This window comes from Xiphophorus maculatus, chromosome 12, assembly GCF_002775205.1.
Source record: "Xiphophorus maculatus strain JP 163 A chromosome 12, X_maculatus-5.0-male, whole genome shotgun sequence".
NCBI lineage: Eukaryota > Metazoa > Chordata > Actinopteri > Cyprinodontiformes > Poeciliidae > Xiphophorus > Xiphophorus maculatus.
Window position 1 is genome coordinate 25,460,061 of NC_036454.1, and position 23,817 is coordinate 25,483,877.

A 23,817-nucleotide genomic window follows, 5' to 3' on the forward strand; every position below is an offset into this window, starting at 1 on the left:
GGTATGTGAATGCTTGCAAGTGAATGTTTGCCTAGGACTTTGCTGTCATGTTATTTTCTCTTACTGTTGATACTGAGCTGGATCTCCCGGCTAGCATAGCCCACTGGACTGGTGGCAGTGCAGATGTAGATGCCTGCATCATCGGACGCTGGGTGGGGTATGTGGAGGTATCCGTCAGAGTCAGGCTGTAGAGAGGGGCCGTCTCTGGGTAGAGGCCGCCTTCCCTAGAAGAAAGGCAGGTGCAACACCAGGACACAGTTCACGGTAAAAGTTAGAGCCACACCAGCGCAGAGACATTGTGCTCGGTTCAAGGCTTGCGCGACAGCCTTTGATGTCAAACGTAATTACAGACCACCCGTTGAAATGCTCTCTATTTGCAAAATGCACAGAGAGGAAAGTAGGCAACTGTGAAAGTGCTTGCTTTGAACATTAAAAAAAACAACCTTTTGCTGATTTGCTTTTATCTGAAGAAAAGTTATTTATGTAAGAGCTGAAGTCTGAAAACAAAACAGGAGATTCAGTTAAGTATGTAGAAAAAGAAGATTGCTGACCTTACCTCAGTAGTTAAGAAGATATAATATGAGCTGACAAGTCTTCTAGAAATAATAATCTCGGTTTTTTTCTGTCTTGAATTGCTAAGTCATTGTGTAAATTAAAATGTGTCACCATGTGGGTCAACCTACACTTGTAGAGAAATTATTCACTGATTAATCAAACACATCACTGGTAAAGCAGGCAGAGAAGTTGGGCAGTACTGGCTACTTTAATGTTCATGTTTTGCATCCTCAGTGAAAAAAAGCAATCTGCTTCTGCCTGGATGCACAAAATGTTTTGGGTTTTCCTCTCAAGATGTGAAGAACCTACACACGAGAGGTTTTAAATAGATTTCTAAGGTACTATAAAATCCTGAGTTATTTTCCACAGCCCAGTAACAACAGGGCATAGTTGCCATGGTTACAGCCTCTTTTTTCAGAAGGATAATCAAGGCTTGATTGCAGCACAAACTATTGTTGTTGGTGTTAAGAATATTCTGACAGACAAAAGGAAGCACTAGATCAAAAAAAGGAAAGTGTAAAAAGCAGGGTTTATGTTAATGTAATCACAATAAATTACAGTAGTTGTGTAAATTATAATGGCCACTCGACAATCTACTTGCACTTCAGAAGCCTCCGTATTTATTTATTTGTGCATTATTAAGGATGTTGGAGTTAAACAGAATAAATATTCCATTAGTTCTTTAATAATAAGAGAAGAACAGGAATGCATGAATATATAATCAGTCGGTGAAGTGGATTTGGACTGCGTGTGGGTTAACGTACCTTGGACCAGACAACAACTGGTTTGGGAACTCCGCTGGCCTCACATGCCAGAGTTATGGCTACACCCTCGTTGGCTATGTACTGGTATGGACCGGCTCTGATCTCAGGGGGCACTGTGGAGGAAGAGGGTGGTAAAACAAAGCTGTCTGACCATGAAGAACCTGTCCATAGCACTACCACTGCACCGAGTCTGCCGGTGTGGGTAGCATTTGAGGTATGCCTTAATTACAAACTGATGACAAATTATAATCTGCCCTGTCTGTCAATACAGGCCTACGAACAAAATGGTCTGCTCATCAAAGCACGCAGTAAATGAATCCCCTCTCTGTGATTAGAGCAGGTGGTTGAATCATCAACATATTTCGTGCTCAGCGCTGAGTCGGCACATTTTCGAACCCGGCAGTGTCCGGCAGAGAGAAACTGTAAACGGAAAACCAAGCAAAGAAGCTTTGCAGGGCATAATTAGATGGTAAATTAAACCAGTCTTACTGCGATCCATCAAACATTAACATGAAACTAGAAGATTTTACCCTGTTAGCTAAGCAGGAAGTGTGAACATGAGGGCGAGGCAGATTGAAAACTTTCAGTTGTTGACCTCAAACTTTGGCTAACTCAATTAACTACCTGTGGTAACTGTGGCAACTGAGTTATTTCTCTCATCTCTCCCAGTTAAAGCTTGTTGACAGTCAAAGGTTTCTGGGACTTTTAAGCTTTGAAACAAGATTATTTGGTATTTGTGTTCGCGAAGACTTTAAACCAATTCACTCATTTTAAATTTTATAGTGTAAAAAAGTGTAATATATTCAGGTTATTGTCTAATACTTTACATGAAGGAGCGACACTGATGTGGATGCTTCTGTTGTTTATTGGTAACCAAGACGTAATGTAGCAACTTTACATGAGCTGGTGGGTATTAGTAAAACCACTAACTACAACCAGCATCAATACCTAATAAATATCAATATATTACAAAAAGTGCTTACTCTTATATCCATTATTAAAGTCTACTTGTCCAGGTGAAAATAATACATAAAGCAATTACTTCTGATTTCAGCTCTCTGATAGGAGCATTCCTCCTTTACCCTTCACAGTCTGAATTATTTATATATTTTACTGTGTTTATTTTGTTGTCGCAGAATGACTGTTTTTGCTTTATTATTTTAACTCCCTTTTAGAGCATAACCACAGTGAAATAATCACGTTACACCTGTGGACCACTGGGTTGTAATCCTGACTAGAGCTCTCCTCGTTTTGTTTTTTGTTTTATTTTTTGCTCTGATCATACAAACACTGTGAAAGTAATTTAAAGTTTGTTCTAATAAAGTTAAGAGTGACTCTATATGAGTTGTAATATCCATAAAGTGTCAGTGGCAGAATCCTTTGTTATACTTTTTCTACTGAAAATCACAGTTTTTACAACTAGAATGCATTTCCTCTCTGATGCAAACTCCTAAGTTATGACTGGAGCATTTGATGTAGAGTTCAATCCATCTACACATTCTAACTTTCTTCAGCTGTTACACCATGACCACTAACAAAAAAAAATCCTTCCTGCAGAAGGAAGATTTGAAGGTCAAAGAAAAAAACACATGGATTTGGATAAAGTGGACACACACACAGATAATTGACAAAGTTCCAGGAAATTAAGTTCTGGGGTTTAAGGGTACAGAGTGTCGTAGTTGAAACACGCCTACATGGTAGAAATTCTTCCTTTGCCTACTTCTACTAGAGTGACTAAGCTTTCTAAGCTGCTCCCTCTTTCATTAGATTCCTACCTTGCACCTCCAAGCTGACTGTAATGTTCGTGGAGCCCGCTACATTCACTGCAGTGCAAACGTAAGTCGCACCGTCTTCTGGGAGGGTTCTTTCAATGTACAAACTGCCATCACTCCTTACGAACATTCTCCCATTCGCTTGGACCTGTTTAAGCAATAACAAAAACAAAAAGAAAGCAAAACAAACACGCGCTTAAAAAAAATTAAGAGAAATATTGGAACAAATATATTTAATTCCAGTTAGGCATACAGGTTTTCCATTACTGGACCAATGTCTTTCTGGAAGCGGTATTCCATCCAGCAACATGCAAGGGATACTAAGGGACTGGCCAGCGCCTATGGTGATGACTGGTGGAGCTTGGGCTAAGACAGGAGGCTCTGAAGGAAAAGAAAGTTAAAAACAACAACGATAAATAGAGCCAGAAAGTGTGAAAATGAGACTTGTTGGATTGGTGTTATTGTTGCCGAAAGCCTACCCAGTCCAGTGACACTAACTCTGGCCTCAGCTTTAATGGTCCCGAACTGGTTCTTGGCTTCACATATGTATACGCCTTCGTCATGCAGCCACACACCTACAGTCAAACACACGCCTTTAGAAACAGATCACATGTGGCACGGGAATATATTGACACTCACTCTGAATATTCTCTTTATGTAGAACATCAAGTCTTAGGAGCTACAGCTCGTAAGACCTCTCCTCAATAACCAGTGTTATTATTGCCCTGTAATTACTGGTTTAAAAATAGAAAAAAGGGGGGATTAATGGTTTTAGCTCAGCTGCCAGCCAGCTGACACACACTTCCCCTCCTTGGTGAATTCCCTGGACATTACATGTGGTAAAATTGACCTATAATTAAACTCTTGTGTTAGCTAGCCAGCTGATGGCTACAGCAGGTAATGACAAGCATTAGTGACACTGAAAGTCAGGACAAAGAGCATGAAAGTAAAAACAAAAGGTGGATGTTGGGGATTGAAGAAGGTGGATTATTTGCTGTTTTAAACCGAACAGGTAAAAATTTTAACAGACTGAATAGGTCAGACAGGAGCTTCTGCAGTGACAGGAGCAGTCCATACAAATGTAACCATTTCTCTTTAGCAATATTATATTATATTACAATATTAAGGACAATAGTAATCAACAGTGAATACAAGGCCAAAAATTCAGGAAACAAAATAGCTGCATACACAATATAAATACATCCTTCTTTTATTGTCTGACATTAAATCAAATAAACAATTTTGGTATTAAGTCAGTTAGAATTACCATAACGATTTCTTTAAATTTACAAGTTTACACACTGTATTAATATGTGATATAAAATGTGTGAAAGCCCAGATAAATAAGCTGCGGTTTAGCAAACGTTTGATAATAATTCAGAATTTTTTCTGAGGAAAAGAGGGAAGGGGGAAGATTAAAAGAGCCAGCTGTGATGGTGGGAACATCAAACTATGTGGATGTTTTGCTGCGGGAGGAACCGCTTCTCTCCTCAAAGAAAAAAGAAAAAAAGACAGTATTGTGAAGAGAAAGTATGACGTGAAACACAACAGCTAAAGAGATTACTCAGGATGTTAAAGCTTGGGTGTACATGGGACTCCAAAACAGTGGTTTAATCTGATTTAATATCAAGCAGTAAGGAAAAAATATATATATACAGTATATGCTGTATATACAGTATATATATATATATTTCTTTTTTTTTAAGTATGATGTAAGTATTTGTTTTCAACTGTGTGTTTATTTAATCTTAACAAGGTGTTACACAACATAAAAAATTAAGTCAAGAAGAGTGACTGAAAATATGGAGCTTTTATCCAGATGGATGCTTGGGAGCCATTTTTATGTGGTTCTGGCACCTTCTCCATGGTAACTCATTTGGGTCAGTGCAAGTAAACTAGTATTAGCCCCTGCGGAACCGAAGCTCACTCACTTTGAATTGAAAGATGGCCACTCTCAGTCTGCATTGTCCTGCTGCCGCTGCCCGTTCTTGCGAGAATCTGTTTGCCGTCCTTCCTGCGCCAGCTCACTGTCGGCTGTGGGAAACCTCGGGCGATGCAGGGAAGGGTGATGTTCTCCCCCACGTTAGCGCTCATGTCGGCCGGTGCCTCGGAAAACAATGGGCCCACTGTGGAGGTGGACGTGGCACAAGATGACTTTCCCTTTGTTTGGGCTCGAGAGCAACACAATCTTTAAGCAAAGCAGTAAATTGCGGTCTTACCTCCAACCTCTAGACTAACAGTGCCAGTGGAGGTTCCAGCAGAGCTGCTGGCCACACAGTTATAATGACCAGCATCGACTTCCTGCACACCTCGAATCTGTAAGGTCCCGCTGTGCACATCCTGCTCTACGAAAGGAGCAGATCCCACCTCGAGCTCACCTGGAAACACAAACAAAATAGCTGCTTTTTCAACCAAAATATCCCTACACCCGTGGTAAAGAACGAACCGTTTGTCTTCACCTTACCTTTGAACCAGCGGACGAGGGGAGGAGGGACGCCTGTGGCTTGGCACTCCAAAGTTGCATCACTGCCGACAGATACTAGCACGACTTGCTGAGTAACTGTTAATCTTGGCACCTCTGGGGGGAAATATATCAAAAAATTTTAATATTACAGCAAAAATACAAAGATAGATACAACACCTTGCAAAAGTATTTCACACTGCTTAAGCTTTTTTCTCCTCTCCTCACAAAAAAATCTATTTTATTATGTTTTATTGGAGTTCCTTTGAAATAGAAGAAATGAAATGGACAACTTTCGATTTTTATTTTGCTAACATAAATCTGCATGGTTTGGCTTTCAGTAACATATTAGAAGGATTTATGACCAAAGTGCATTCATGTGTTGAAATATCCTATCCAAAGTCAAGACCTGAGTCCACCAGAAAATGTGGGAAAACTTGAAAACAAAAGAGGCTCCAGAAGAATAAATACTTTTGCAAGGCACTGTACATATCTTACATGCAAACGTCTGATTTGACAGATCAGTGTTGTTAAACGTGACATTCAGACTCGGCGGGTTTATAACACCGGGGTTGCCTTAGGGAGGAGGCTGCCACTCTCGATCATTGTTAGCGTTTTCGTCAAGGACGGGCTGACAGCTCCAACTGACACTACGGCTCCACCACTGTCAGGACTCACAGAACCAGGCGAGAAATATCTGACTGTGTGTGGCAGAGACAGGATGTGGCCACACTCGCAACAGTTTTTACAGCACAACGGTAACCTGCAGCAGACATCTGCGAAGATTACCTGCATACGTTAGTGACGCAGACTGAGAGGCGCTTCCAGCCTCGTTGGTCGCCTGACATGTGTAGTCCCCGGCGTCCTCTGGAAGGGTTCCCCGAATGGTCAGAACTCCATCTTTCTTTAGACTGAACCTGTGTTACACAAATGACACAAAATTATATTATTTGACATATTCCAGTGTAGTCCTCTTTCTAAAGGGGATTTTTTTATATACATGGAAAGTTCAGATATATACCAACAGTTTAAAAAAAAAACTTTCACACAAGTTGGTTTAATAGTTTGAACCCTGTGCTACTGTACAGTGATTTTCATCGGTATTTGTAACCCTTGAACTTTTTCACACTTAGTCATGCTAAGATCACAAATCTCAATTTTTTCATTGGATTTCTATGTGCCAGACTAACATTGAGTAGCACATAGTTTTGAATTAGAAGGAAAATGATACACAACCCCTTTTTGCTGATACAGTGGCAAATCTTTAGGGAATGTCTTAGCCTTCTTTAAGGATTTTTTGACTGGACCGTTCTAATGCACAATTCTGCTTTGAGCCAAACTATTTTACATAGCTCTGGCTGTTTGTTTAGGGTTGCTGCCCTGCTATGCTAGCACTATTTAAACCAGGATTTTCCTGTGTTCAGCTGCATCCCGCTTCCCACCAACTCTGACCTGCTCACTTGTCCTTGCTAAGGAAAAGCAACGACGCATAATAATGCCGCCGCCACCATGTGTAACAGTGGGAAGTAATACCCAGTGTTAGTTTTGGCCAAACGTAGAGTTTTGCATGTTGGTCAAATCTTTGGCCTCATCTGACCAGAGTGCCTCCTTAAATGTTGCTGAGCCGTCAAAGTGGCTTGTGGTAAACTGCTAATGAGAATTATTATTGCTTCCCTTCAATAATGACTTTCTTGTCCCCACTCTGACATAACTGCTGACTCTAGAGTTGTCCTGTCTGAACACTGTCCCACTTGAGGTGTTGATCTTTGCCTTTTGAGTTACCAGGGGCCTCTTGGCTTAGTTCCTAATTAATGCTCTCCATGTCCAGCTTGTCAGATTTAGGTGGATAGCCATGTAGGTTTACTGCTGCGTCATACTCTTTCAATGAACAATGGACTAAACGGTGCTTAGGATATTGTTTTAAGATTTAACCCTGCTTTAAACTTCCCCACAACTTCCTGTTCCTTTGTCTTCGTGATGCTGTTTGTTGCCTAATGTTGCCTAGCAAACCTCTGGGGCTTTCTTCCTGTAGTTAGGTGATTTCAAAAGACAACTGATAGCAGTCGATTTCATTTAGGGGTATCAGAGTACAGGAGGGCCAGAAACATGCTCACGCCACCCTTTTCAGAGGAGAGATATTTATAAATATAAAAAAGGGAAGAGCAAACGTAAATTTTTTGTTCCAAATGAATGAAATCCAAATTAAGTACAATGAACTTTGTATTTGTAAAGTGACAAAACTCAAAAAAGGTTGGAAAAATTTAGACCACATTTTTTGGGAAGGCATTGTAAAAGTCGATGATGTTTACACTCCACAGTTCTGTTGGCTTAGCGTTCCCTTACCTCGGCTGATCAGCTAGGGGCATGTTTCCATGGCTCCAGGAGATCTGAGGAGGGGGGGAGCCGGACGCCGAGCAGACGAAGCGGATCTCATCCCCTCGGGAGAACGTTTGGGTCTGGGGGCGAACTTCCACAGAAGGAGCCTCTGCAATCAAAGTCAAACACAAGCAAACAGAGAAACAGCGATGAGTCAGTGCATTGTCGAGGAAGCATGATGTCATTTATTACTTCCGATCAGAAGATTAACAACCGTAAACTCAAAGTGAATAAACGTCTGACATCATGACCATGAACAAGTTTCACATTTATTTGTCTGTTTTCGATGCTTACTGAGGGGCATGTCCGCAATGAAAAACACATTTTTCTCTTAACATCAAGTTTGGCTGATGAGCTCTATTTTTTTGTGTGTGTGTTAAGGAAGTAGTTCACTCTGACTGCGAGGAGGTTAGGGGAGTAATGGAAACCAGATGACGGGAGCCTGAGAGGAGCCATGAGGCCCCGGCATGTTAAGTGCTTAAGCAGATGATCCACAGGGTATCTTCCTTCCGTACCTGGAACAAGAAGCCACACTCTGATCTCGCTGTATCCGTGGGCGTTGGTGGCCTCGCACCGGTACGCCCCAGCATCCTGCGGCCGAACTCCACTGATTTGCAGCGACGAGTCGGCCAGCAGCTTCACCCGGCCCCCTCGGGCGTGGATGGCGCGGCCAGCTCGATGCCACGTCAGGTTGTGACGCATGCGGCCGTCCACCTGACAAGACAGCACGGCCACACCTCCCACAGAGGAAGTCACGTTCACTGCGGGCCTCAAGAACGGAGGAGGCTCTGTGTTTGTGGGAATGCAACCAAAACATAAAAGCAGAATTATCAGCGGTGGACAAACGGAGCAGAAATAGTTTACCTTTTAGAGCAAATGTTTGTGCTGGCATGCTCAGCATCTGGGAGCTGTTTTAGACATAAAGCAAGGATTTCATAAAAAAATAAAAAATAAATCTTGGATCTTTTTTCAAAGCTTAGTAAAGAAAGACAGTGATGCATGCTAAACTCCAGAACTTAAACTCATTTGTGTGTCACATACCTTGAATGGTGAGCTGCGTTAAAGCCCGTCCTTGTCCTGCGCTGCTCTGTGCTACACACTCGTACGTGCCTTCATCCTCACCGGATGCATGTCCAATCTCCCAAGATGCTACAGCAGAATTCCTAATATAAAAACGCAGGTGCTAGGTTAACAAGTCATTACTTTTTTCCAAGTCAAGGCTCAAGTTTCCAGTGATTTAGCTTAAGATTTATCACATCGGAAGAGAATTCCAGCCATTAAGATTATGCACATTTTAAGACATTAATATATTTGTTTTTTACTTTTCCAAAACATTCAGTTCAACATACAAACATATTGCTGTGAATTATTCAGGAAATTAATTTGAAACTATTTAAGGTTGACAAAAAAAACCCCAGCAAAAACAGAGGTAAGTTGTAAGGAGCAAATACTTTTTCAGGACAATATAGGTTAAAAATAAGTTGAGATCTGTTGATGTTGAGTTTCTGAATAAATCATAGAGGAAGTGCGTTATTTAAAGAAGTATAAGTACCTTTGTATTGACATCGTTACTGCCTATAAATTGCCTCACTTCTTCACTATGTAGCAAATATGAATAAATATGTCTTAGAGGACAGACTCTACCAGTGGCATTAATGGGCCTATTTGTTCGTCCATTCGTCCAAAAACGAATTAAGTTTTAAGATTTCCATGGTGTTTACTGACCATGAGAGCAATTTTGTTTTGATAAATTGGAAGCATCCTGCCGTTTCTGTCGGCGCCCTTGGCAGTAAGGAAGAAAAGCATGCGAGCTGCCACGGATCAGGCAACATGTGGCACACAGGTTAGATTTTTGTTTACTTCCCACTAGCTTCGTTTAAAAAATGGTTTCGAACCACCCAAAAAAAAAAAAAAAAAAAACCAGAAAACCTGGAAACTGCGGTTTATTATTTCACAAAGATGTCACATACAACTACAGATGTACTATGGCATTAGATTTTTCTACAACTCCATAACTTAGCTGAAAGCATGAACCTTACTCACATGATTTACGCTTACTGGCTTATGTTTGATTGCATGAGATAAAAATTGACCATGAAGGTGAAGTCTGAGTTGAGTCTGTGGAGAGTGAGTCTACGTCAAGTGAAACTAGATTTTAAGCCGCAGGCTCTCATCTGTGGATAATCCAGATATATTTTCACCAAAATACTCAAATGTAATAAATGTACAAATACTTTATAAATGTAATTTAAAGCCGATAATCAACAGACAGAAAAAAATAGAAGCTTTTATTTTTTTATGATGACACAATCGAATATGTAATGTTCTCCAAAACACAAAAAAGGGGCTGTGTAGGCTTGATTCTTGACAGATGAGCCAATAAAATGCAAGAGTCAGGCAATTCAAATGCCTTGCAGCTGTGCTCACCGGGGATAGTAGGGAGCAACTTAATTAGCAACGAAAGGGGTCATGCGTGCTTGAAGGCGCCGCGTCTGAAGGAACCTGACTGAAAGTTAGACCAAACTCTGCAAAAAAGCATCAGAAAAACAAGGTGGAAGGGGTCAGGGGGACTCACTGAAAATGCTTCTCCTCTCCCAGTGTGATCCCACTTCTGGTGAATCTCAGCCTGAAGGGAATGTCACTCTGCACTGAACAGCCAATGGTGGCAGGCTGCATGTAAACGCCCCTTACCACATCAGGCATTCTCACAGCTGGGGGATCTACAGGAAGGAGGAAACAAAAGGTTAAAAGGTCACAGGACAGATGGATGAAGTGTTGACTTTGGTGAAAGATTGCTGATTGTGGCCTTGCCTGGAATGATGTTGGTGTAGGAAACACTTGACAGTCTCTGGAAGCGGAAGCCGGATTCGTCATTGCCCGTTGCCTTGATGAAGAAGCTCTGCGGTGGGGTGCGGAAATCCGGGAGAGTCCATAACCCTTGTTGGCCGAGGTCAGAGGGCAGAGATACGGGGATGGTGCGTAAGGAGCGTCCCGAGGCAGACATGAGCTCCACCTGGCTCAGGTAACCCGGCGGCTTCAGGCCGGTACATTTTAGCATGACATGAGCTGGAAGTCCTGGGGGGGGAGAAGGAAATATCAGGTGGCAATTATCTTCAACACACTTTCTCCTTTAGATAAAAATGTAAACGCTAATAGAAGTCTGTCAGCACCTTTGATTGGTCTCTCTCTGGTGTGGTTGAACTCTGAGACAGGCAAAGTCGAAAAGCCAGCCCGGAAATCTAGACTGCTGACCCCTGTGACCCTCAGAGTATGGCGCCCACTGCAGCTCACCTTTAAAAAGTAATATGGCAGAGTTTAGTTAGCTAACTCTCGAAGAAACCAAAGAATAAATGTTGTATCCACTTTTCTCAAGACAAAGTACCTTGAGTTTCCAGAATCCGGGTTTGGGAAACTTCAGGTTGATGACACGAGCCGAGTTGGGAATATTCAACAGTTCCTTAAGTCCCTGCTCAACACCAACAACTCGCCCTTGGGGAAAGAAGCAAAAACAGAGATTATTCTGCCAAACGTAGCGTCTGAATACAGGCCAAAAAGTTATGTTTTAAGCTCATCTAACAAGAGGATCTTCTTCCAAAAGTATGCTGTGTCCCCTACATGGCTTAAGGCAAACTACAAACTAGGCTTCTTCTGGCTTACTTCAACAATGGTGTCCTCTTCCCACTCTTTAATAAAAGCCATTTTTGTGGAATGCACATCTAATATTTTCCTCTCTCAGTTTTAGTTGTGGATCTTTGCAGCTCCTCTAAAGAGTGACCATTGTTTTTTTGGCTGGTTTCTGATTATTGATCATCTTTCCTGGCATGTAGGTGAAGGAATGAACATGTCTTGATAGGATTGTTTCATTTTTGGAAGATGGATTGAACAGTACTTTGTGAGGCGCTGAGATTAAGACATTCAAAATAAACAATCAATTGATAACATATCAAATTAACTCAGTAATTTTCATTCTGATTATTAATTTTTTTTGAAAGGCGATTTTGTTTACAGAGACTTCGTAATCCACGTAATTCATGGTTTCGCTTGTGGGCGGTTGTTATTTCTTTTTTATTTATTATTTTTCTTCCAGTTAAGTGTTCTTTAAAAAATGAATGTTTCAAGTTTGTCTTAGAATGCAAACTTGCATTTTTACGCCATTGTCAATATTAAGCCACAGGAAAATGTGTATTGAAATTTTAAGAGTCACTCATGATTCTGTGAACGCACAAGAAAAGATGGGAGGAAGCAAACTGTGTAACAACCATAGGGGTCGCTGAGCTCGATTTGTGGCGCCGGTCCGCTGAGTGAGACGGTGACCTCCCTGAGACTGGGGTCAAAGGGCACTTCCCACTTGTTTTCCTGGGCACTGTCGTGGTTAGAGGACAGCAGGTGGACTTTCATGGCCTGAACCGTCTCTTCCACCCACTTTAAAACCTGACAGGAGAGGAAAAACAGAATATTACGACCAAAAACAACAACAAAAAAAACCCTTAAGTGCAAAGAGAGATGCTCATCATCCAGCTAACCAAAGGTCTCCCTTCTTAACTTAGAATACACAGCGCAGGAACCGGAAGGACTTTTCCTGGCACGCCGTCCCTTCCCTGCTCTTTGTCTTTAGACTTTGCTTTCATCGCTAAAGTATTCCAAAGAGAGGTTTTTGCCTAAACAAACGACAAGTGAAACGTCTCAGCTGTCAAACTGATAACATACAGTTTTCTGCACTCTCAAGCATATATTCCCAGAAGAGCGTCTCTCACAGTGGAAGTTTTTCAGACAGTAGTCTTTCTCCGGCTTCAATGAATCACAGCTTCCTGCTCGGAATAGAAAAGCATAGCTGGATCTGGGGGTGGCAGTGCTGGCTGTGTTTTAGAACCAAACTTGCATATTGAAATGATTTTTTTAATTGTTTTTCCTTGGAACAACCTGACTAAAGATAACAGAAACAGAGGTGACTGTAACCCACTTTTCCCCCCACTTTTCCAGGGAATCCATTAAATTTAAAGGGAAAGATTCAGTCAGGTGGTGACACACTCGGCTCACTTAGTCATCCCAACGCGCAGAGTGAAAATTATCCAAAAACTGAAATGACCACGGACAGGTTGATTGTACCTAATGGTAAAAGCAGTAATTACTCAGCATATCAAGTCACTCAGCAGCTCTCAGGAGACACATCTGACATTATAGACTTTCAATTTTGACAGCTGTTTTACTCTCTATGTGTAGTAATTGTGATGGTATTGCTTCCCAAATTTTCCCAGTTTTCTTCTTGTTTTCCCCAGAAATGAAAACAGAAGCCAGAGACATTTCCCAGTGTCTCCTTTCATTGGCCACAACAGACCAAAACTCTTCCATCTTCTGAAAGCTTAACAAGCAACTAATGTCTGGTGTTTATTTTAACCTCGCAGGCATGTTTTTATGTCGAAAGCCACGTTATTTCCAGAAATATCTTTTAGGAAGTTTAAAACCAACAGAAGATTAGAACAAATTTTTAAATGCAATCATCAAATCTCTACTTTATTTTTTTTTCTCCTCTATGTCGTTTCAATTGACTGCTGACAGCAGCTGGTCTCTCTTTGAAAACGGGAAACAGCTGTAATGACTGCCACATGTGCAGTCATCGCCAGCAGAGCAGGAAACTGCAAACCGAGAGTCCTACATCTGCCTCAGGACGGACGGCGACCGCTCCTGGTTCAAGTCAAGACCGTAGGGAGGAGTCGGTTTTAATCTGCTCAGGGCTTGGATAAAAGGAAGAGAAGCCCAGAGATGGGACGACTCGCTGTCCAGGCCACGGTGGGGCTCCGCGGCCTCTCCCCGTCTCAAACGCCGGGAAGGCAAAAGATCACATGTCCTGCGTAACCTCATCCCGCGAGTCTCAGATGAGCGGGCCTACAGGAAGGACTCCCCTCTGTTAGTCAAAGCAGCTCAACAGATGAGTCAGGGAAGGAGAGGTAAGCACATGCTGCAGTTCTGCTGGATTGCCCCCACCACCCTGACTCATCCACATATGAGAAAAAAATATGTATCCACGCTGCGGTTAGGAAGCCTGACTCCAGACGTCCCGGTGGGCAGGGGTCAGTTTAGTCTTTACCCAGGTTTAAACACCGCAACCGCAGACATTTGCTGTGAAATGTCCCGCTACAAATAAGAGTGGGCCGCACCAGATGGAGCCCCTGCTCCTTTCCCGGTGGGGGCCTCGATACGCAGAGACTGCTAGAGAGAGACAGCTCAGACTTAAGAGTGGATGTTACCTACATTTCATTTTATGCATGAGAACCATTACCACCCCCTTGACTCACTACTGAATCCACATGATGAGGAAACCAGAAGGGCAACAGTACACGCAAATATGCGCACCTTTCTCCTTGGAAAAACACAAATCCATCAACCAAATCTTGTTAATGAAATCAAATCCGACCACTTGATTGCTGATTTGATGGCAAATCATTGGCTATTTTAATGCCAATCATTATTTTCTTGTGTTTAAATATGTATTTGTAGTTTCCTTCCATTCAGTCAAGATTTGAAGAGTCTACATCTTTTTTTTTTTTGGTGGTACTATTAACAGATTATTCTATCCTAGCTGTGGATCTCTGCAGCTCCTCCAGATTTACCATGCGTCTAGGAGTTTGAGTGGTTCCCTATGTCTTAATAAGTTACTCCATGACAAGTTTTGGATTTTTTAGAATCATCTAACCCTGCTTTCAGCTTCTCCAGAACATTCTCTGACATGTCTGCTGTATTCTTTGGTTTTCTTAATTAAATTATCTGGATTCTTTACTTAGCTAAGGATCAGTTTAGTGGCTTCAGAGAGAAGGAGATTGAATATATATGGATAACACACCTTGCAGAGATTTATTTGTAAAGACACATGAAAACTATGTAATGCTTTTCTTTTCCTTATAATTATGCACTAGTTTCTGTTGACTATTACATAAAATCTAAATAAAATGTATTGAAATGTTCAGTTTTAGTTACCTGGAAGCCCGGAAATAATCAATTAACAGTCAAAGCCTTTGTGTATAAACAGAATTTTCAAGAGTATTATAAAATGTACATCTCACACTCCATCATAGCAATATGAGCTTTTTCTCCCCGTATGTACATTCTCTCTCAGATCCCAACCAATCAAACATAAAGGCTGTGTTATATCGAGAGTAGAGGGAGCTGTAGTGTGAGGACACTGAGTCAATGCCACTAAGCAGCTGCGCTGGAACGAGCAAAACCATTACAGAGCGTATCCTGGGATTAGAGAGTAACATAAGTGCTCTGTATTAACTTCCTCTCTGCACACAGAAAAAAAAAGGACTCTATATCTGTCATTTGTGTGCACATTATTAAAATGTTATTAAGGGAGAATGTTTTGGTCAGGATGGTAGCACTTTTGAGGTTTTTAGGGATTAAAAGATTTGCAACATTTTCTAAAAATGCGTGCCACACAAGAAGTGTAATCAAAACGGATTCAAGAAAATAAAACAAGTACACGCAAGCGTGTAACCATACACCGAAGATCTGCTTCAATACTTGCAACAGTCAAAAGTTAGCCGTCTGGAGGCGGGGTGTTAGAATGAGATTGGACCCACCCTCCTAATACTCCCATCACAAAAAACTCACAATCAGGCTCTCTTTAAACAGCTGGCAGGATTATGGTGTGATAATGAAACGAGCTGCCCCACACGCAGGCAAATGTATGCTATACATACAAGCAGGAGCTGACAGGAAGCAGACCCACACATGCACACGCACACACACACAAACACTGGAGAGTTCACAGGTTCAGTGGGCCACCAGTATCCAGAACCTCTGGCTCCAGCACAGCGCTGCCCAGCCATCTCCTGTGTTGACATCCAGGATACCAGTGTCTCTTCCAGAGGAAACTCTGGCTTCTTTTACGTCTGACTGGGACGTGAGCCCCAGTTGTTTTTGGCCCCAGAGAACAGGGAGGGTCAGGGGGTCGGGGGGTGGCTTCTGTTACAAGCTCCTTCCGATATAAAAGAATCCCTTTTATATTGTATGAACTGGAAGTTTTAATATCGTTTGATTAGACTGAATGAAATTGCTGTTGTAGCAGTCTGATAGGCTCTGTGCCTGTTCTGCTGCTGCTGCTCTTCTCCAGACCGGGAAGTAAATAAAACAGCATGGAAACCTTGGACAACCCTGGTGAAAATTGATGCAGCTATGAATAGCCGTGTAACTACCAGATGGCAAGATTGCATTACATTTAAGCTGACACATTTTGTTCAACAAAAAGAAAATGCAGGCAAAAATATTAGGTTTCCATTTTTTATGGGTTCACAATAAAGCTAACAAAAACGAACTAGTTTTATTGCTTCTTTTTGGTTTTATTAAAACCAAAATGGGCTACAGGAAATGTTCCTAAGCAGCTTGAGGCTATACTGGCTTCACTTCTGAACATTCCTCTGTTAGTTTTATTCCCAAAATATAATTAAAGTGGATATGTACACATTTGCCTGACACAAAAAAAGAGAATTTGGAGCCACGCGTCCCTAAAACAGAATATGGCAACCGTAAGTGAATGACAACATGTCACCTGGAACTGCAGAGCACCACTGTCTGCTGCAAACAGGAGACAGGCTGTTTTCTTGGTCAAAACAAGTCATTCTAATTGGAATGTGTTGAATGGATGTGTGATCTCATATGGACAACACCGAAATGATGGCGGAAGCAGCGTTACCTTTTCCAAAAATTTAGCTATGATTAACAGAATGATCTCTCCAAACCTCCCCCAGCATGTTTTCCCTCAATAATTAGCTGCAGCAAAAGCTTTTTTTCTCAGTGTCTGAGCTAATTAAAAAGAAATTATCAGTATTCTGACTTTCCCTACAAACACCCCACAGCTTGAAGAGACTTTATAAAACCAAACAACTAAGTGACAGAGAATGAATGGGGTGACAGACAGTGTCCTCTGATTAACATTTTACACCTACATTACTGCACTATACTCAAACTCTGAGGAGAAAAGAAGACTGACTTTCTCTTTCAGCTACTTCCATTCACTTCCACTGTGTTTCACATAACCACTGGACAGCTCTCTACTGCAATATATCCCCATTAAATCAGCACACCAATACTCTTAAAAGTCTTTCTAATCTAAAATGGACAGCAAGACCTCAGCCTGACCCTACCTTTCACGGTAACTGTCACTTTATGATTATATAAAGCATGAAGGGCACAGCTACCTGAAAGTGCTTGGTAACCTTCTACTCTTCATTTCCTTTGTGGAGAACAAATCTATAGCTAGACAGTTCTACAGACAGAGACAAAGAGAGTTTATTGCTGCTGAATATTGAGATACCAGTTAAACATAAATGAGAAACTGATAGCGATTTCTGTTTATGAAGTCCTTATTTTAATGAGCTGAGCAGGGAATGTAATGCTAAATCATTGCACGCGACAACATGTTTCCACGAATAGAATAAAGACGAACAAAATGTTGCAGAATGCGTGATCTTCAATGTTGCTTCAACTCATTCATTTACAGAAAAAATTAGATGCTTGAGTCCATTCTGTCACGGTCTTACCTCGTTCACCTGCTGCTTGTCCAAGTGAAAGATTTGTCCTGAGGAGGTGGCGGCGATCTCCTCGTACGCCCTGTAACCGGGCTGAGAGCGGTCCCCACAATCTCCGGTCAACACAAATACAACCTGATGACACAGAAAGTTAGGAGTTGTTTTTTTTTTTTTAAAGTGGCAGATCATAAAAGATAAACTGAAATCCCTGGAAAAAAACACATAAGCCTTTAAAATGTAAGTAGATGAAACCTTTACTTAGGTGTGATTTGATTTCTGATGAGTTTCTTCTCCAGGGAAAATGAAGCTTGTTGAAATTAATGAAAAGAATTAATTCAGCCAACAGTGAATGATTTAGATCAATTTGAGGTTAGAATGACTGAGTCAAAGTCCAGGCTGAAGTCCAATAGAGAATCTGTGGCAGAACTTATTGAACACAAGACATTTCTTTGTCCGATCTCAATGAGGTTGAGCTATTTTGCAAAGAAGAATGGGCTAAAGTTTCTGTCTCTAGAGATATGAAAAGCTGGCAGAAACAGCCATGTTTTGACTCACACTTTTCAGGTTTTCGTTTGAAAGAAAAAGAAAACCACATATCTCTCATTACCCAGATCTTTATTTTTTTTTAAGATACACACATGTCTCTTCTAAATCTGCACATTGCAGAACAAATTTTCAGTCTTAGTACCTGTGATTGACGGAGCTGCACCAGCCGCAGAACGTCTCTTTTCAGGCGGAAGTCTTTGGCCCGGGCATCAGTGAAAACATAGATGAAGGATCCTGGCAGCGAAACCTCCAAGGCCTTCTTTATAGCTCCTATGCTCATCTCAGGGCAGTCGCCCCCACCCTGTTTGACAGAAGCACATTTACTCATGTTGCATGAAGAATAATGTCAGAATCCGACTTTTGTTGCCGACTTTCAGGATGAACGTGTCAGATCTTGTAACACGTACACATTATAATCGTTATACCAATGAACATAGCAGCACTTCCTCTTGGAATAAATAAATACTGTTGATCTTATCTTCACTTTTTCCTGATATTACTCTTTGCCATAACCACCTGATTGTTTTGTTTGGTTGGTGTAGAGGAGCTAAATGAATACAACTGCTTTGTGTGTTTTCTTTCCCACCTGGACAAACAACTCTTGCAGATCCTGCTGGAACTTCTTCGGGTCGGTGGTGATGGACACAGGGCCGATATCTGCAAAGGTGAAAAAGGTCATCAAGAGGAGATTTACCTTTATCTTTGACAATATGGAACACTCGAGATAAAGACAAAGTCATCTCAATATCAATTAATAGAAGAAAATATTTAGTTGTCCCCTCTCAGCAGATTCCAGTTTTGCCTCTTCGCATGTTCATATTGCAGTGATAATAAAGATTAACTCCGCTTTATTTAGCTCAGCTGCTAAGATCATTGACAAAATCAGATAACCAGCAGCCTAATTAATAAGGACCCAAATGATGTCCTAAAGCCTGTTGTGCTGAGCATGGATCTAATTTGCACACTGGGCACAGGAGAGGATTGATGTACTAACAGAATTAATATGTTTATTCATTTTTTTCCCCTTAAACAAATCACTGAAATCTGACCAAAGCCTCATGGACAAAGACGGAGCAGTCACTTTCTGCCGCCGTCAGCATTTTCATCCGAGCGACTTCCCAAAGGTCTGGAGGAGCGGCAGACACAAGATGATGGACAAAAAGCCAGTTACAGCCTGATGCTCACTTTGACAATCTCTGCAGTCAGTCAGTGAAGCAATAAACATCAGCAGTGACACAATGAACACATTGTTCTCCCTATTGAACACCGCTGCTGCCTCTCTGACAAAGAAGACCCCCATCAGGTAGGGTGGAGCCTCGCGAGTTCTGCCTTGCGATTGTTATTCCAACTATCAAAAAGAACCACTCTGACATGAAAATCAGAGCTTGCAGACATGTGTCAGGCTGATGATATTTCATACTCGATAATAATCTTTTTTTTCAGTATTGCTGCCTTTCATGTTGCCTTACTCTTCCTCCTCCTCCTCCCCTTCCTTGTTGGTGCCTGTAAAACACTGACAGCACTGTCACGACTCTTTGTTTGTCAGCCGCTGCCGCTTCTTTGCAATCTTGGAGGTTTACAAGGTCCCCGAGGGCAGGGCACATTAAACACAGACAGCATGTGTGATGTTAGCCCCCACTACCCCCATGTGCTCTCCCCAAGGCTGGCTAAACTGGGGGCAGGGGGAGTGAGAGGGGGGCAGGAGCTGAGAGGGTTTTCCGGAGACTGGTGTGGAGGGGGGTAACTGGGGGTTAGCAAGTGTGTGTATGTATGTTTGTGTGCTTAGAAGAAGGGGGGTGCGGGGGGCGACTGGGGTAATTACACACAAGCAGTCGGCATATGCTTCTCATCAGAGCGCAAACACCACTGGAGGACTCTTATTTTCAAGCTGAAGCTTTTCCAAAAAGAGGACAGATGCTGGTAGGGGAAGACGCTTACCTGTTACTCTACAGAACTCCGGCTTTCCTGCTCCACGCCTTGCTTGTTGGGGTTTTAATGTGCTGCCTACTTCTGAATATATAGGCTGCTCTACAAAGTTCACACTTTTCATGTCTGAAGCTTTAAATATGCTGCAACAACTAGATAACAGGAAATTTAAGGTATTCTACTATGTTAAGTTGGCTGACATTGTGGTAGAAGAATTTGAGCCAAAACTGACTATATTGTGTCTTTCAAAGTATTTGTGACTGTTAAACTTTTCTACATTTTGACCTATTGTAGCCATAAACTTCGATGTATTTCATGGGGATTTTATGAGATAGAACGCATGTGTCAAACTCAACGCCCGCGGGCCAAATCTGGTCCACCATAGCTATTCGCTTGGCCCTCAAGGCTCTAGAGAGCCACACTGACAAAACTTCAAGGTAACAGCTCTGTGCCTCAATATTGCTTTATCTGTCAAGTGAGTCTTCTTATTTGTAAAGTGCCAAACTACATCAATTCGGAACTATACAATTGAACATTAAAGATGTCCAATATTATTTACATTTAAAAAATACTCAATGACAAAGTTAATATTTTAACCATTTAATAGATAGTTTCATTAATACATTCAACCACAACCAGCCCTTTAAGGACTTTCATGAACTTGATGTGGCTTAAAATGGAAATGACTTTGACATACTAGCACAAAGTGGTGCAAACATGTAAAGTTCTTTGCAAATAAATATCTGAAAAGTGTTGCATGTATTTAGATTTGGCCTCCTTTAACTAATACAATCGACTCTAACCAACTGGCTTCAGGATGCTTAGTAAATAGAGCAACCATCAGACAGGTCAGCGATAAAAAGATCTGTTCAATCCACCTAATTAATTTTATGGAAATAAAAAGAATCAACCAATACAAACAGCTGAGAGGTGCAAGGTGAGTCTGGAGGAGCAGCAGAGAACTTTGGCTCAGGTGTGAGAGTCTGTCGATACAATAACCGCTAGATGTTCATCCGCTAGTTGTCCCCCAAGAAGAAACGCATAAAACAAATGTATGAACTTTGCCACAAGCCATGTAGGGTACACAACAAAAATGCAGGAAAAGGAGAACAAAATTCAACTTTTTTGGCCTCCGTTCACACATAGTGTGGCTACATGGACGCACTCGCCTTCATGGGGCAGAGCAGTGGCAGCGTCATCCTATGGGGAAGCCAAAACTTTTTGGAGCTGATGAGAAGATGTAGAAAAATCTCTCAGATGCTGCAAAAGATTTACAACAGGGGCAGGAGTTCACATTCTAAGACGACAACTCTAAACACGCAGCCGGAGCTACAATAAAACGGCTTAGATCAAACCATATTTATGTGTTGGAATTACCCAGTGAAGGTCCAGACGTCTAGTTAAGAATCTGTGGGATTGGAAATTCCTGTTCACATATGCTTTCCATCTAATCTGTCTGAGCTTAAGTTGTTAAGCAGAAGTTTCACTTTCTAGATGTGCAAAGCAGAGACAACAAGTAAATCTGCAAAATTGTGGCTCAACAAAATGTTTTCTGAGGATGCTGAATTTGAATAGGCGACATTACAAGTTATGATGTAAAGGTTCAGGTGAAAGAAGACATAACTGCGCTTTAAATTCAAATTATCTGTCACATAAAATCTAAACAAAATACATTGAAGTTCTTGGCTGTAGCAGAACCTTAAAAGGTTGAATGGGTTTTAATATTTTTGCAAGGCTTGTTAGTTGGGACATTGTAGGAAATAAACATGTGAAGTCTTTGCAGCTTTCTGGAACCGATTTGTGTCTGATTAGACCGTACCTGGGTCGTGGAAGGGGACCAGGACAAAATTTTTGATTGGTCTGGTCCTGCGGCTGAGCGTCTTTTCCAGGATCCGTGAGGCCCCTTCAATCACCTGCTTCAGATCGTCGTACATCGAGCCGGTAACATCGAACACAAAGGCCAGCGTCGAGGCGCTGTCACTGGGCTCATCTACCTCCTCAAACCGGGGGAGTACCAAGGAGTCTGCCAAGAGTCTGTGCACGCTGACAAGGAGCGCCGAGACAAGGCACTTCAATAAGAAACCGAACATTTCTAAAAATATATATTATTATTCCTCCAAAATTTACAGCATTTGTCCACCAGAATAAAAATAATAAATAAAGCGAAGAAAGCACATGAAGGGGGGAAAAACTACTTAAATGGCCGTGGGGCGGCTCCAGGTAGATAGAAAAGTTCTCTGGAACACCACGGCTCCGCTGAAACGCATCGAAATCGGGTTTGAACAACTTCCACAGCAGAACATCCGTGCGTAAAGTTTGGAGGAGCGTGAGGACTGGCTGTGCGCTGGAGAACCCTAGGAGAGCTGGTGCTCTGACGCTCCAAACCGGGGGCGGAGATGGCATTAAAAAGTTCGCAAGACCCAACCTGCTTTTTTTTTTTTTTTTTTTCTCCGCGTGTGTGTAACACGACCCCACTGGCTTAAACAATCCAACATTCAGTTTGATTTGCTCCATGAATCGCGTGGGGGCCCCTTGTGACACGGTTTTAAACAGATTTCCGGGCATTGCGAGTGGGTCTGCAGTCTGTGTATTGAACTCGTTGACAACATTGTCTTAGTAACAGCCGCCTTTTTAAAAATAACCGGGGTTTATATTCAGCTTGACACCGGTCTAATTTTATATGTAGTCCCCGCTGAGAAGTAGCCTCTTGGCGAGTGGAATATCAGGGTCCTCCCATCTCCATCTAGGTAGAAATACTAGATTATTAATCACGACAGTGTTTTTATACATAAATAAAAGTTTAATTAGTAAGAAAAATAGACAGGACTTACCAAGCTAATCAGTGGTGGTTCTAATAGAAATTAGCAAAACAATCTGTTCAATAGTCTTGTGCTTCACATAATAAATGAATGGATATTTATATAAGTACATTTAAAATGTAAACATAAAGAAGTGGAAATAATTAGAAGAACTTTCTGCAGGCTGGACATATATTGCCAAATATTAAGAAATTCCAGCAAAAACTAAAGAAAATGCCTTTTATTTTCATCAATAAAATGCCAATTTTGGACACCTCCACATTTATTTGCACGTAAAATGGCTAAGAATCCCACAAAGACATTTTGAAGGAGGGTCTGAAAGTCAGACATTTACGTTGGTGTTCTTCAGACTGGCAGCCAGTGAGATTGAAAGAGCTGTCTGACGACTTTAGAAAGAAAATTGAAGCATGACAAGGGATTTAAAAGTTGAAGTACTCCACAAGAGCATCCCAGTAAGTTCCCTCCAATGAGCAGACTGAGAGATGTTAACATAAGTGTCCAAAACGACAACTGCCACTTTTGCACAATAAGAAAGAGAGGTAGGTGGAGTCTAACATTTCCTTTAGAGAATGTGGACAAGACCAGGACTGCTAAAACAAAAATGTTCTTCAGACCTAGAGGAGTCTAAAACTGTATATTTGGACACCAGAAAAAAATACAACATTGCAGAAAAATAACCTAATGCCAACTGTGAGGCTGGAAGTGTTATGGCTTGGGTATGATCTGCTGCAGCAGGACTGGCCCAGCTCACCCTCATAGAATCCACCTTGCATTCTGACATGTACCAAAATGTATGCTAGAGGACATATGTGCCCATCTGTAATAAAACAAAAACTGAAGCAGGAATGAACCGCTTTAAACTGGCCGAGACTAATGTTAGGGCGTCCTAACATTTTTACTAGACTTAGACTTTTAGACTTAGACTTAAACTAACATTTTTACTGTTAGAAAACATTTTTAGACATAGATAATCTTGTTCTTTACATTTATTTAAAGCAACTTGTTTTCCGGAAAAAAATAAGGAGCTGAATATTTAGCTGATTTGTTTTCACATGACTGTGTATATCCATCAGT

General features: G+C 41.5%; 1 protein-coding gene across 1 annotated transcript in view; it reads right to left on the reverse strand.

Annotated features, from left to right (window-relative positions):
* LOC102237800 (hemicentin-1) overlaps positions 1–23,698 on the reverse strand; it is a 61,415-nt gene extending 37,717 nt beyond the window's left edge. The window contains exons 1-21 of the mRNA XM_014471725.2: positions 21,744–23,698; positions 18,585–18,655; positions 18,141–18,299; positions 17,465–17,587; positions 12,188–12,359; positions 11,311–11,417; positions 11,099–11,219; positions 10,740–11,003; positions 10,504–10,648; positions 8,970–9,091; positions 8,444–8,716; positions 7,896–8,037; positions 6,342–6,469; positions 5,556–5,669; positions 5,311–5,469; positions 5,023–5,217; positions 3,571–3,666; positions 3,345–3,472; positions 3,095–3,239; positions 1,320–1,432; positions 65–224 (exon numbers count right to left, since the gene is read on the reverse strand). Of these exons, the coding sequence (XP_014327211.1) occupies positions 65–224; positions 1,320–1,432; positions 3,095–3,239; positions 3,345–3,472; positions 3,571–3,666; positions 5,023–5,217; positions 5,311–5,469; positions 5,556–5,669; positions 6,342–6,469; positions 7,896–8,037; positions 8,444–8,716; positions 8,970–9,091; positions 10,504–10,648; positions 10,740–11,003; positions 11,099–11,219; positions 11,311–11,417; positions 12,188–12,359; positions 17,465–17,587; positions 18,141–18,299; positions 18,585–18,655; positions 21,744–22,014 (3,208 nt within the window). The 5' untranslated portion in view covers positions 22,015–23,698. The remainder of the gene's footprint in view (positions 1–64; positions 225–1,319; positions 1,433–3,094; positions 3,240–3,344; positions 3,473–3,570; positions 3,667–5,022; positions 5,218–5,310; positions 5,470–5,555; positions 5,670–6,341; positions 6,470–7,895; positions 8,038–8,443; positions 8,717–8,969; positions 9,092–10,503; positions 10,649–10,739; positions 11,004–11,098; positions 11,220–11,310; positions 11,418–12,187; positions 12,360–17,464; positions 17,588–18,140; positions 18,300–18,584; positions 18,656–21,743) is intronic.
* Between the last annotated feature and the right edge of the window lie 119 nt (positions 23,699–23,817).